We start from the raw sequence: 12,256 nt of genomic DNA on the forward strand, positions 1-12,256 counted from the left end.
ATCTCCCCAGTTAAATTTCAGCACGAAACAAGTGCAGGACACTCCATCTTAGGGGTGTAAGTTTTGTCCTGACGGTCCAACCCCACCCTGGCCTATCCTGAGCCTGAACCTGTCTAATCTGGTTACAAGTGTCAATCCGCTCGAACCCAGTCCAGGCCTGCCCAACCCAGTCCAACCAGGCCCGATTTGTAAGTTTTGTCCTGACGGTCCAAACCCACCCTGGCCTATCCTGAGCCTGAACCTGTCTAATCTGGTTACGAGTGTCAATCCGCTCAAACCCAGTCCAGGCCAGCCCAACCCAACCCAGTCCAACCAGGCCCGATTTTAACCTTGATCTATTATTGTGTTAGTAATAGTGTTCTCCTTCCCCTAGGCCCACATCATGTGTTACACCTCTTACCTATTGAGCTAGACAACCACATGGCCGAACCATTACCACTTTTCTTTACGTAGGATGTTTTTGTCTCCTGTCATGTATTGATATCAAGTGTAGATATAGTAGCAACATGAGGAATTGGGCTAAAATTTGACCTTTCCAATTTCTGAGAGATGTGATTTTCCAAGCGATTAAAAGGTCTATCTTATAATCAAATTGATAACCTTGCTTGCTGCAATTTTATGGATTAGAGCTGCACAAGGGCTGGCCATAGTTTTAAAATCTCCCCCTCCCCCTTTGGTAAGTATAGGGTTAACATTTGTGACCCTTTGTAGAAAAAAAAAATGGAAGACGAGTCAGGGTCAACCCGACCCAATCTGGCCCAACCGTGAGCCCGATAGGGTTGGGTTGGGCTTGATTGAGTTTTGGGAACCCAGAGTTGGGTTGGTAGTTTAAGAAACCCAGCCCCGTTTCACCGTTACTCCATCTATTTCATTAAAGCCTGAAGATGTGTTTTTTTTCCCTTTTTTTTTTTTTTTTTTTTGGGGGGGAGGGGGGCTGTGGAGTGTGACCCCTATGCATGCACAAGGGCCAATGGGAGTGTATAGAAAAGCATCAACAAAAATATAGTTTTACATTTCATAGGGGAGAGGTGGTCATTTGTGCCCCTATATGTCTAGTTGGAACCACGCTCCCCACACCGAAACCATTTTCTCAAATTTAATTTATGGGAAAAAGAACGATACCCAATTGTTCACTCTTATGCTAGTACACGTGGTGATGAAATGACTAACCTGCCCCATGTTGGATGCCTAGGCATGTGTTCCCATTGGCCCCCGCACTAGCACATGAATAAGTAGCATTATCTGAAAAGAAAAAAAAAAAAAAAAAAACCAACTAGCCACGATGTCATTTTACCGTGTGTATAAACATTAGAACATCACGAAAGATATTTTGCCCCCAAAATGATTTGTCATATACACATGACCATCAAACAATTCAAGATGGTCATAGGTGTTCGTTCATACAGTACACCTATTGAGTAAGAAACACACTGTTGCATATGCCCGTTGGAGGAATTTGCAGCTCTTATGGTTGCCAGATCTAGCCAATTAATATTTATGTGTTAACTAAAATTTATCCAAATCCACTTGATAAATTAAGGTTTGTGTCATTAAAATTGAACTTTTGATTGAGGAGTGGGAAGAAGGGTTAGATGCGACCATAAATACAAAATTTACTGCGAACCAAACAAATTTCCAGAAGCAAGGACCTCACTGTTGGATAATCTCATACACATATATACAGACCATCAAAGGGATGGGGAAGAACACAGAAATAAAGAAGCAAAGCTCCCCACTTCATTAACAACCAGAAAATAGCCACAGCATGAAGATTTAAAATCAATTTAATGCCACTGCCTTGTAATAGTCAAGCCCAACCTGCTCAGAGACGTCCACGTCTGGTTGACATGCTTATGAAATCATTGGGTTGGCTCTTGACGGGGAGTCACTGGCGTTGGTGCTATAGTGAACTGCAGACCTCTATGTTGCCCCGACTGTAGTACAAATGCAACTTCTGTTGCAGCTAGTGCAGCCGCTTCCTGAACCACCAAACATTTAACAGGGTTACAAAAATGTGTGATGAACCTTTACACAACTCCACTAAACTACTATTACCACCTGAACAAACATTTCTACAAAGTAGGTTCAAGAAGGTAAATAGAAATGACAGGATATGGGAAAAAGTAGAGCTGCTAAGCAGAAACAAGAATACTAAGGTACTTTTGAGGGATCCATTCAAATTCTACCAAAAAAAACAAAAAAAGTTGAGGGAGCCATTCAATAACCTGTCTTTGCCTGCGACGCTGCAAAATACTGATGGCCCAGGCCATAATGTAACATGGCAAAAGAAACCCCGCAGCTCGGAGCAAGAAAAGCTGTTCAACATGCAACAAAAATCAAAATGCTACAATAGTAAGCAGACAAAAGCAACATAATAAAATTGAGGCTAGATTGCCTCCAAGCCCAATCCAACTTACAGAGAAGAAAGTGGATGCATCATCAGCCCCATCAGCATTGGTGATGCTCAGTGCGTGCCTCAAGAGCAGAAGAGCCATCAACTGCAGTCCAAAAACATTTTTTTTGTTTTTTTGGGGGGTGGGGGTGTGGAGGTCAATATCAGAAACAACTGTCCAGCACATGCATATTTAAGAATTATATTTGACAAAACCCAAAAAGAATTTGATTTGACTACCATGCTCAACCTGATGACCAGAGATTCATGATTTATCCAGTGAGCCAAGTTCAAAAGGCATTCTTTAGGTATGCAAAAACTAATAAAGAAAATATCAACAGCTGAAGACCTTAAATAAGGTAAGCATCAAAAAAGCCTTACTTGAAACTATAATTTGACTTCTAGTGAGCCAAGTTCAAAAGGCATTCTTTAGGTATGCAAAAACTAATAAAGAAAATATCAACAGCTGAAGACCTTAAATAAGGTAAGCATCAAAAAAGCCTTACTTGAAACTATAATTTGACTTCTAAGTCACCGTGATATCCCCAACCTTAGAGAGAGAGAGAGAGAGAGAGAGAGAGCTTTCAATGTTAGGGAAAATGATGCATAGCAGCCGTGGTGGTGCAGAGCTGTTGAATTTGAACTGTTGGTTTGATCAAAACTTCCCCCCCTCCCCCTCTCTCTTTATAATATAGTGTATTTGAAGAATCAAAACAGTACCAAAAGACAAGATTTTTTAACCAAAGAATAAGTTCAGATATGGGAGAATTTTAAATAACAGCAAATCAGATGGTCAGAACAGACTGATACTCAAATTGAATTCAATAAATATGAGACAGAATGCATGCTGAAAATTTGAGATTGATCCAATGATTAGATCAGCAGATATGGACCAATCTTAGTTCTAATAGGAAAAGGGAAAAATAGTAATCTTAGAGACCAAAACAGAAATCAGATTTAGGGTTTGAATTTTGTTAATCGATTCTGCATATGGATAACAAACAGATCATAAACCAGTAGTTTGATAATGCATGAACCAGAAGAGGGCAGGGGCAGAATGGGAAATATTAAATACATCAAGATCAGTAGGTCAGAAGACTACCAAACTGAAATGGAGTTCATGAATTGGGGTAATGAACATTAGGTCAAAATATGGAATGATTCTAATGGTCAGATTGCAATAAACAGAATTCATATAAAAAAAGCAAAAGCTTTTTTTACAGAAATCTGATCTAGAACAAGGAATTTACAGAAATTCCAGAGCTTGAACTTGTTAATGGTAGGAAAGAAGAAGAGATAATTAGCAAAACCAATATTAGAACAGAAACTTCAGAACATAAGCAATAGAACAATCCACTTGGGCTTCACACTGCAAGGTGCCGATTGAATCAAACACCAATCTACCTTGATCACATATAAGGGGTTTCTTCAATGGAGAAGAGGAGCAAAGACAGCTTTTCATTAATCAAAATTCATGTACAATTGATGCAGTTGGGCGATGGATTTAGGAATATCTTTTATTTACTTTCCTTTTTCTAGAGTTAGAATTAGTATGGCAGATTTTTAATGGAGTGAGATTTTTATTTCTATTTTAATTAGATGCAATATTTGTTTCAAATAGGAAAGTAGGTTTGTTTTCAGTCTTTAAATAGTGTTATCGTACCCAAGCTTTGTTGTTGTTGTATTGTACCCAACAAAGGACGGAATTGAATGAATTTGAAGAAGTATGTGTTGGTTGGAATCGTTGGCTGCCATGGGTGGTTTCCTTCTTCCCCTTCTCTAATATTCCCTTTTCTTCTCTGATAATCTTCCTTATCTTTCTCTCTTTTTTTTACTATATTTTTTTCTTACTGGTTTTCTCTCCCAACCCCTGTCTGGGCGATAGTTGCAGCTCTTTAGAGATCGTCAAATCTCCTTCATTCCTCCTCCTTTCTTCTTGAAACTTGGTGTGCTTGTTCTCTACCAAAGGGCGACTAAAACCTAGAAACTTGGTCCTTGTTGAAGCTCCTATTGAGAGGATCGAAACCAGGTTCAGACTTGGTTCTATACCCTGTGCCATATCTGAGTTGCAGGTGCTTTTGATCTTCGTTTGCTTGCTGATTGGGTGTGTCTGTCGGAATCAAGAGACCCAAGGATTTCCAGCCCTCGCCTGAAGTTTTATGATTAGCCGATTAGAATTGGTATAGTTCCCTCTGTCGAAGCAAACCTGTTCTTCGGCCCTTTGCTAGTTAGTATCGTGTGAGGAAGAAGAAGAAGAAGCAAAGGTTTTTTTTTTTTTTTTTTTTTTTTTTTTTTTAAAGTCCTATATTTCTTGATATTACAAAAAATGCATGATTTGAGTTTGTTGTTCAGTTTAGCCCATTAATATTTTACTTCCAGAACTGATCCTTTTCTTTGGGTTTAATTCCTGTTAAGTTCCTTAGTCAATTATTTCACTCTAAAAGGCTCCTAAATTGTACCAAAAATTACAATATTGCCACTGATTTGCCTAGATTGAAATATTTGTTCTTTTGTGGACCCATAAGCGATATGATTTCTTGGATCCACATCAAATGGTATTAGAGCAAATTTCCTAACCATGACAAGTCACATCACCAATGCTGAGTTGCACAAGTTGTATCGTGAGGTACTTGCAAACCAACGGGAAACCAATGCCAAGGTTGAGAAGAATGAGGCAAAATATGACAAGTTCATGGACGAGACTCAAGGTGCTCTTGCTAAGATTCTTGCCTTCATGCAAAGATCTGAAACGCGAGTCGATGAAGAACCATCTGCACCACCTCTTCAGTTTAATGCCCTACGGATTGAAGATACACCTCACCAAGTGCAACGTGATCCTGTTATATCCCAAGATGTTACACGGCAATTTTCTGACCAAAATTATGGCATCAAAATTGAGGTTCTAGATTTCAGTGGTGAAAAGGGACCTGAAGAATTCCTTGACTGGCTTACCAAAGTGGAGAGAATTTTTGCATATAAATCTCTTTCGGGCGAAAAGAAGTGTAAATTCATCCTCACCAAATTTATTGGGTATGCATGTTCATGGTGGGATGATGTACTGCATGCAAGGTTTGTCAGAAGACTTGGACCGATTACCATTCAAGTACTTCACAATACAACTTGTGCGACTCAACATTGGTGATGTGACCTGTCATGGTTAGGAAATTTGCTTCTGACACCATTTGATGTGGATCCAAGGAATCGAATCGCTTATGGGTCCACAAAAGAACAAATATTTCAATCTAGGCAAATCAGTGGCAATATTGTAATTTTTGGTACAATTTAGGAGCTTTTTAGAGTGAAATAATTGACTAAGGGACTTAACAGAAATTAAACCCAAAGAAAAGGATCAATTCTGGAAGTAAAATAGTAATGGGCTAAACTGAACAACAAACTCAAATCAGGCCTTTTTTGTAATATCAGGAAATATGGTACTTAAATGTAAAACAAAAAGGACCTTCGCTTCTTCTTCCTCACACGGTACTAAGGGAACTATACCAATTCTGGTCGACTGATCATGAAACTTCAAGCGAGGGCTGGAAATCCTTGGGTTTCTTGATTCCGGCAGACATGCACCCCAATCAGCAAGCAAACGAAGATCAAAAGCACCTGCAACTCAGATTTGGTGTAGGGTATAGAACCAGTCTGACCATGGCTTCGATCCTCTTAATAGGAGCTTCAACAGGGACCAAGTTTCTAGTGTTTTAGTCGCCCTTTGGAGAACAATCACACCAAGTTTCAAGAAGAAAGGAAGAGGAATGAAGGAGATTTGAGGATCTCTAAGGAGCTGCATCTATCACCTAGACAGGGGCTGGAAGAAAACCAACAAGAAAAAAATAAAGTAAAAAAAAAGAGAGAAAGATAAGGAATATTATCAAAGAAGGAAAGGGAATATTAGAGAAGGGGAAGAAGGAAACCACCCATGGCAGCCAACGATTCCAACCAAAACATACTTCTTCAAATTCATTCAATTCCGTCCTCTGTTGGGTACAGTTTATTTAAAGACTGAAAACAAACCTACTTTCCTATTTGAAACAAATATTGCATCTAATTAAAATAGAAATAAAAATCTCACTCCATTAAAAATCTACCATACTAATTCTAACTCTAATAAAAGGAAAGTAAATAAAAGATATTCCTAAATCCATCGTCCAACTGCATCAACAATGCTAGGCCTCCTCACAAATTTATATAGAAGACTCAAAAACAGACTCCTACACTAGGCCTCCCCAATCCTTAACGAATAAAGTAACCTAAACTGACTAAGAAACTGAAATAATAAAGGAAATTGACTCAAAATACGGCTAGACTTGTAGAATCCTAATCTAGTCTCCCTAAAACACTTAATAACAAGTAAAACAAAGAAATAAAGACTCAAAATTAACTAATCTTGTGTGCCTAGCTGATGCAGGACAGCTGGACAGGTTTGGGAAACCTAGAACGAGTCTCCCTTTGCTGTCTCGCTGCCTCATTGCTGTTAATTGATGAATCCCCATTGTGTTAGAGGCTAATAATTTAAGACAAAAGTGAAAACTGGGACTGGTTGAAAAGGAATAGATGAGTGGAAGAGAGTGGTAGCATAAGAGGGAAGAGTTGGGGAACTTGGCTTCACACCAATGGTCGAAAATGAATAGGGGAGAGGAAGAAGGTTGTAGCCTAAGAGAGAAGAGTTAGAGAAGAGAAAGGAGAGTTGTGGCTTCACACCAACTTGGATTCACCCCATGGTTTGCAAGGAATCACTCAACCTGCAAAGAAATTAAAGAAATCTCACTAGTTCAACATCATCTTCATTGTCTTCCATTTAAAAATACGACATTCAAAAAAAAAAAAAAAAAAAACTCCCTAATAAAATCTTCTTCAGCAATAACTCCCTAAGTTCCCTTACAACATTTGCACAAAATATTTTTGTCAATAAATAAATCAAAATACAACAAAATGAAGCAAGCTACACATAATGCTGGTCATCTAGCCATAATGCAGTGACATGTGGCTGCATATGTACGAAATTCCATTCAACTAATGAAATGGTTAAGATTACCTGCACATGTTCAGGCTAAATCACTGCCTTAACATTTGAGTGCAGTAGTTTTTGTGAGGTTCAAAACATCCTGGGGAAAGCCAATTTATTGACCAGGAACAAGTTGACCATCAACAAACAGCCTGGCTGCCTTGATGCATTGATCAAACATGATTTTCATACAGTTAATAGGGTCATAGGAAGTCTTGTTTTACCCCAAGTGATATTGGGAAAACAGTTTGATTGATACATGTTGCCTAGGAAGCACCATAACCAGGCGTCACATTGAAGGTCATGGAAACTACATTAATTGCCGAACCTATTTTATCTCTGCAGCAGGCCCAGAATTAGCAGTGCACCAACAATTTATAACTCATGATTTTAAATTTTTTGTACTCTAGATATCATGTCTTTTTCTTCTCATAAAAGCTGATACTTTACATTTAGGTGAACCAAAATGGAAATGACTTACAATTAGAGCAGCAGAACGACAAAATGCAGCTCCACTGGCATTTGTAGCAGCATATTCATCATACTCAGCTTCTAGAAAGTGGCGCTCAGCTGCTGCCATAGCTAAAAGACGAGGATCATTCAAATCCAAAGGAGCACCTGAGATTGTCCAACCTCCACTGTAACATCATGGAAGGGAAAATGCAAGTTGGTAACTGGCAGTGCGGTGGTTAGTGATAACCAATAAACAGAACATCTAAATTACAATTGAAATACGATCAAACCTGATATCAATTGCAGTATCTTCAGACTCAGGAGGAGGTGGTGGGGCAGTATACCCAGGTTGATAATGCTGCACAATATAGTTTCACAGTCAGTTGCTTATGTAAATTATAAATATAATATGGGGAAAAGATCAGCTAACTGTCCATGTGTGGATTCTTTCCCATGCCCTCTCATAAAAAGTGAGGGCCACACTTTCAGACAACTAATTTGTTGTAGCAAGAAGATTTCTTCCCACAGTAAAGTAGACAATATAACAGACTACAGAGCCAAAGCAATTCATCTTGACCAAGAATTAAAAAAAAAAATATATATATATATATAGAAAGGAGGTGATGGAGAGCCAAAAAACCCTAGCCCTGACTAAGGTTTTAGGGTCTAACTTTCGGGAATTAGGGTCACAGTTAGTGCAGTATAGGTTAGACCTTAATAGGGAGAAACCTGATCACGAGCTCAAAGTAGGGTTCAGAATAGGGAGAAATTATGGCCGAGCAACGGTTCTTATGGGATGAATCAATGGCTGAATTCTCATGGATAGCAACCAACAGTGTGAAAGGCCTACAAAAGGCTGCGACCAGAATAGTGTATGGCCTCTGGTTTGAACCGTAAAAGATATCGGAAAGGCCAGAAATAAGTAATGCTCAAATTAGCCTCAACAATGAAATATCACGAGCTTCATCTTCACATGTATTAGCCATTAGTGTTGTGAAAGTGAAAGAGGGAAAGAGTGAAGGATACAGCAGTTACAATAGAAAACATCTTAATGGAGAACTCAACCAAGAGAAAATTTAAATCTTCATTACGGAAAATGAAGAAAATATAGGGTCCCTGGAAATAGCATGACTAAATTGAAATACATAAATCAATTGTACCTTAAAGTCCATCTTCAAATGAAAAAACAAAGCATGTATCAGTTCAATGCATTAGAGAGCTCAGACAAAGCATGAGGATGGTCCTCTCAACCTTTAAAAAAAAAAAAAAAAAAGAGGGGGGGGTGTGGGGGGAGTGAATGAAGAGTAAGGGTATACCTGATGGCAGATCTCACAAATTATATCTCCTTTCTCATTGCACCAGCGCTGAACACACTTCCTGTGAGCAAACTGGACAAAATCTTATTGTCAAATCAGTATTCAATCTAAACTCTAAATCCATTAAAACTTAAATAGTGGCAATAGGATAGGAATTAGGAAAGGCCATATTGCCTGTGGAAACCACAAGGACCTTTTGGAAGGCTCCTTGGAGTTCACAACACAAGGGCTAAGGGGCATTTAGAATTTAGTTCATCAATAAGATTGAGATGGAAACTTAGAAACTCAACAGAAAAAACTTGAAAATAATGAAGGGAATGGCTATTCTACTATTGTTTTTGGAAGTTCAGTGACAAGTTGAAAATTTTGCATGCAATGAACTGGAATCTTTGGCCTGGAAATAGCAAAAACAACAGCTCAAGTAGACACTCCACCAACAATCTCCCCATCCCCACCCCCCAAAAAAAATGTCAATTCAAACCACACTATCACATCTCCTTTTGAGGTGTAAAATGAAATGAGATTGACTGCATGATCTTCTTGGGCACAATTTTGGATGGTAATTATCCACCAGGGCAGAGTCAAAGGCAGAAACTATATCTCTAACATGCTAAAAATTAGAATCAGGAAATCTCCAGTCACTATAAGAATCATGTTGAGAAAAACCAATGAAAAAACAAGCAGGCTTCCCTTCATTACAATTTCAGTATGGAGCGAAGATTAGAGCAGGGATTACCTTCAAGCTGCCACTACAAGCGCAAGGGGTCTCCAGGTTCTTGATGTGGTCCTCCTCCTGGCAAATACGGCATTCCACCATCTGAATAAGTGGCTCTTCCTCGTCGGACACTTCATGTTCCACCACACCCTCATCTTCGCAGGCAGAACCGGGCGCAAGTGCAATCTGGGTGCAGGAGCCTCCAGCAGATGACCCCGGAACGTCATCTCCTTGCATGGATTGCAAGGTAGCAGGTGTTATGAGACGATCAACGTATAAAACCAAATGATCCCCCATTCCTTGACAACTTCCCTCCTCAATTGAATTTCCTGATTCACAAAAAATATCACATAATGCTCTCTTTCAATCCAAAGATTCTTCTCCATATTAAGATAAATTGCTCTGTAAAATATCATACCCAAAGAAAAAAAATATAAATAAAAATAAAAATAAAAATACCTTTAAACTGAAAGGGAGAAAGATTCAAGAAAGGATTCTTCCTCCAGAAAACTCCGTAATGCTGACTCAAAGGCAGACACAAAAAGGCTTTCTTTTTCTTTTTCTTTTTTTTTTTTTTTTTCTCTGTATTTAAAACTTCATTTGTCAACCAATAAAGATGGTAATTTTACATTTGAAGTGAAGGGCCATTGGTTGAGAAAACAATCAAACTTCTGAACACAGTTTTAGAACATCATCAACCAAACAGCAGTCTCCCAAACTCATCCATATTTACCTTCGAACAAGCTCAAACCGGCCAAAATACCAACCAAAACCTAAATTTTCGATCAAACAAACGATGATCTTAATAGATCCGAATTTGATCATTGAAAACCCATTAGAAACCAGAAGAACCAACAGAAAACGGTGCAGTAAAATCAAATACAAATGAATCCTGGAGATAAAACCCTAGAAATCCACACGATCCCGCTGAAAATCTCAGCGAATCGTAGGATTTCTACATCGAAAACAATCGCAGGCAAAGCTTAGGTTATTAAATCCATAACAAAGAGGAGGAAGAACCACAGATGTAAAATCCAAAAGGGGAAACGATGATTGATGAATAGGGATAAAAGAGTACCTACAAGCAAGGCGTGTTCTTCCAATTTTTCGCGTGTTGGAGCGTCGAAATAGCTGCAAGGAAACCTCTCCTCCAGTCTTCCGCGACCCTTTTTTTTACAAAATCTTAAATTGTGAGTTTTATTTATAACTCCGATATATTTGCGTCAATAGGCTCGGCTTTCCTCGAAGGTCCGAACCACACTCATTAGTTTCAGTTAACGTTACGGTCCCTCCCTTGTTACCCTCACGCCCCACCCCCACGGGCCACGGCGGTGCACGAGGCTCCATTTTTTCAATTTCTAGCTTACGCACTAACGGACGTCCCGTCAATCCTTTGACGTTTCTTTGAGTGTGGTTTTTGCCGCGTACGGGGGGCTAACAAGGGTATGCTTGGATATCAAGAAATGAGTTATTAAAGACGAAAATTTACAATGTTACCCTCGAAGAATACCATTATTAACAAAACATCATTCATATCACTGATAATTAGAATTGGACCTTTTATCATCAGTTTTTATTAGGAGGGAATATACCTTAGTGTATGACATCAGTTTATTATTTTTTTTTTCTCTTTTTTCTTTTAATACCATAATATTTAATAATATCTAGAGGTCAAAGTTTGGAACTGACAATCCGAATCCACCCTAAGCCCGAACAGGGTTTGGGTCAAGTTTTTTAACTATGAGGACAGGTTAGGGTTGGGTTGAACTTGGATTGAGGCCTCAGCCCGGCCCAACCCTATCCAACCCAACTTGAAATTTAATCTTGAATTTTATATTAGAATTTAGGGTTTCTATTGGTATTGTATTTTATTTTATTAAAAATTTTTAATATATAAGATATGAATGGCAAAAACATGTCAATCAAGGTTAAATCAACCATTGCAGAAGTCAAGGCCAACCCCAACCCAGCTCAGGAAAAAAAAAAAAACCAACTGAGACCAACCCGACCCAATGGGGCCCTCGCAGGGATGGAGGACAACCTTTTCTCCATCAGTGTTTGGTCCTTTGTTCTCCACGTTGAAGGGTTAGGGCCTTCACATTTGATTTTTTTTTTTTTCTTTTAGTTCAAGAAAATAAATTAAAAACCCATGGGTGAGCAACTATTTTTCCAATGTGTGTGTAAAAAAAAAAAATGACGTGATGTAGATACCTCATAGATATAGTAGACATGAAATGATCGCTGCCCCTGCCTCTGTCTGCGTTAAGGATACTCTTACCTATTCTCTCATAGGTAATTTAGTATAGTTCTATTCATACCGAATAGTGTTGCGTTAGATACCAAAATTGTACTGTACAGAATAAGATTAATTT

At 38.7% G+C, this 12,256-nt stretch overlaps 1 protein-coding gene across 3 annotated transcripts; it reads right to left on the reverse strand.

Moving 5' to 3' along the window:
• Window positions 1–1,593: 1,593 nt before the first annotated feature.
• Window positions 1,594–11,177, reverse strand: LOC122068475. 3 transcript variants are annotated; one of them, XM_042632348.1, is made up of 8 exons: window positions 10,967–11,177; window positions 9,906–10,213; window positions 9,170–9,241; window positions 8,144–8,211; window positions 7,882–8,038; window positions 2,418–2,498; window positions 2,226–2,315; window positions 1,594–1,979 (listed from the first exon to the last, which is right to left on the reverse strand). In XM_042632348.1, exons 2-8 carry the CDS (start codon window positions 10,179–10,181, stop codon window positions 1,860–1,862), a joined length of 864 nt encoding a protein of 287 aa, XP_042488282.1. In that variant the 5' UTR covers window positions 10,182–10,213; window positions 10,967–11,177; the 3' UTR covers window positions 1,594–1,859. The 3 variants fall into 3 exon arrangements, with proteins under 3 accessions (XP_042488282.1, XP_042488281.1, XP_042488283.1); XM_042632347.1 differs by having other exon boundaries at window positions 10,963–11,176; XM_042632349.1 differs by lacking the exon at window positions 10,967–11,177 and adding an exon at window positions 10,344–10,908.
• Between the last annotated feature and the right edge of the window lie 1,079 nt (window positions 11,178–12,256).

Source organism: Macadamia integrifolia, unplaced genomic scaffold, assembly GCF_013358625.1.
Source record: "Macadamia integrifolia cultivar HAES 741 unplaced genomic scaffold, SCU_Mint_v3 scaffold401, whole genome shotgun sequence".
In the NCBI taxonomy this organism is placed as follows: Eukaryota; Viridiplantae; Streptophyta; class Magnoliopsida; order Proteales; family Proteaceae; genus Macadamia; species Macadamia integrifolia.

Bases quoted from the DNA above. Each gene is read 5' to 3' on its own strand.
- LOC122068475 (XM_042632348.1), bottom strand. From the start codon at position 10,181: ATGGGGGATCATTTGGTTTTATACGTTGATCGTCTCATAACACCTGCT. The intron at 8,212-9,169 runs GTATACCCTTAC...TATATTGTGCAG, and splicing joins TTTGTGAGATCTGCCATCAG to CATTATCAACCTGGGTATAC. The intron at 1,980-2,225 runs GTTATTGAATGG...TTGGTGGTTCAG, and splicing joins AGCGTCGCAGGCAAAGACAG to GAAGCGGCTGCACTAGCTGC.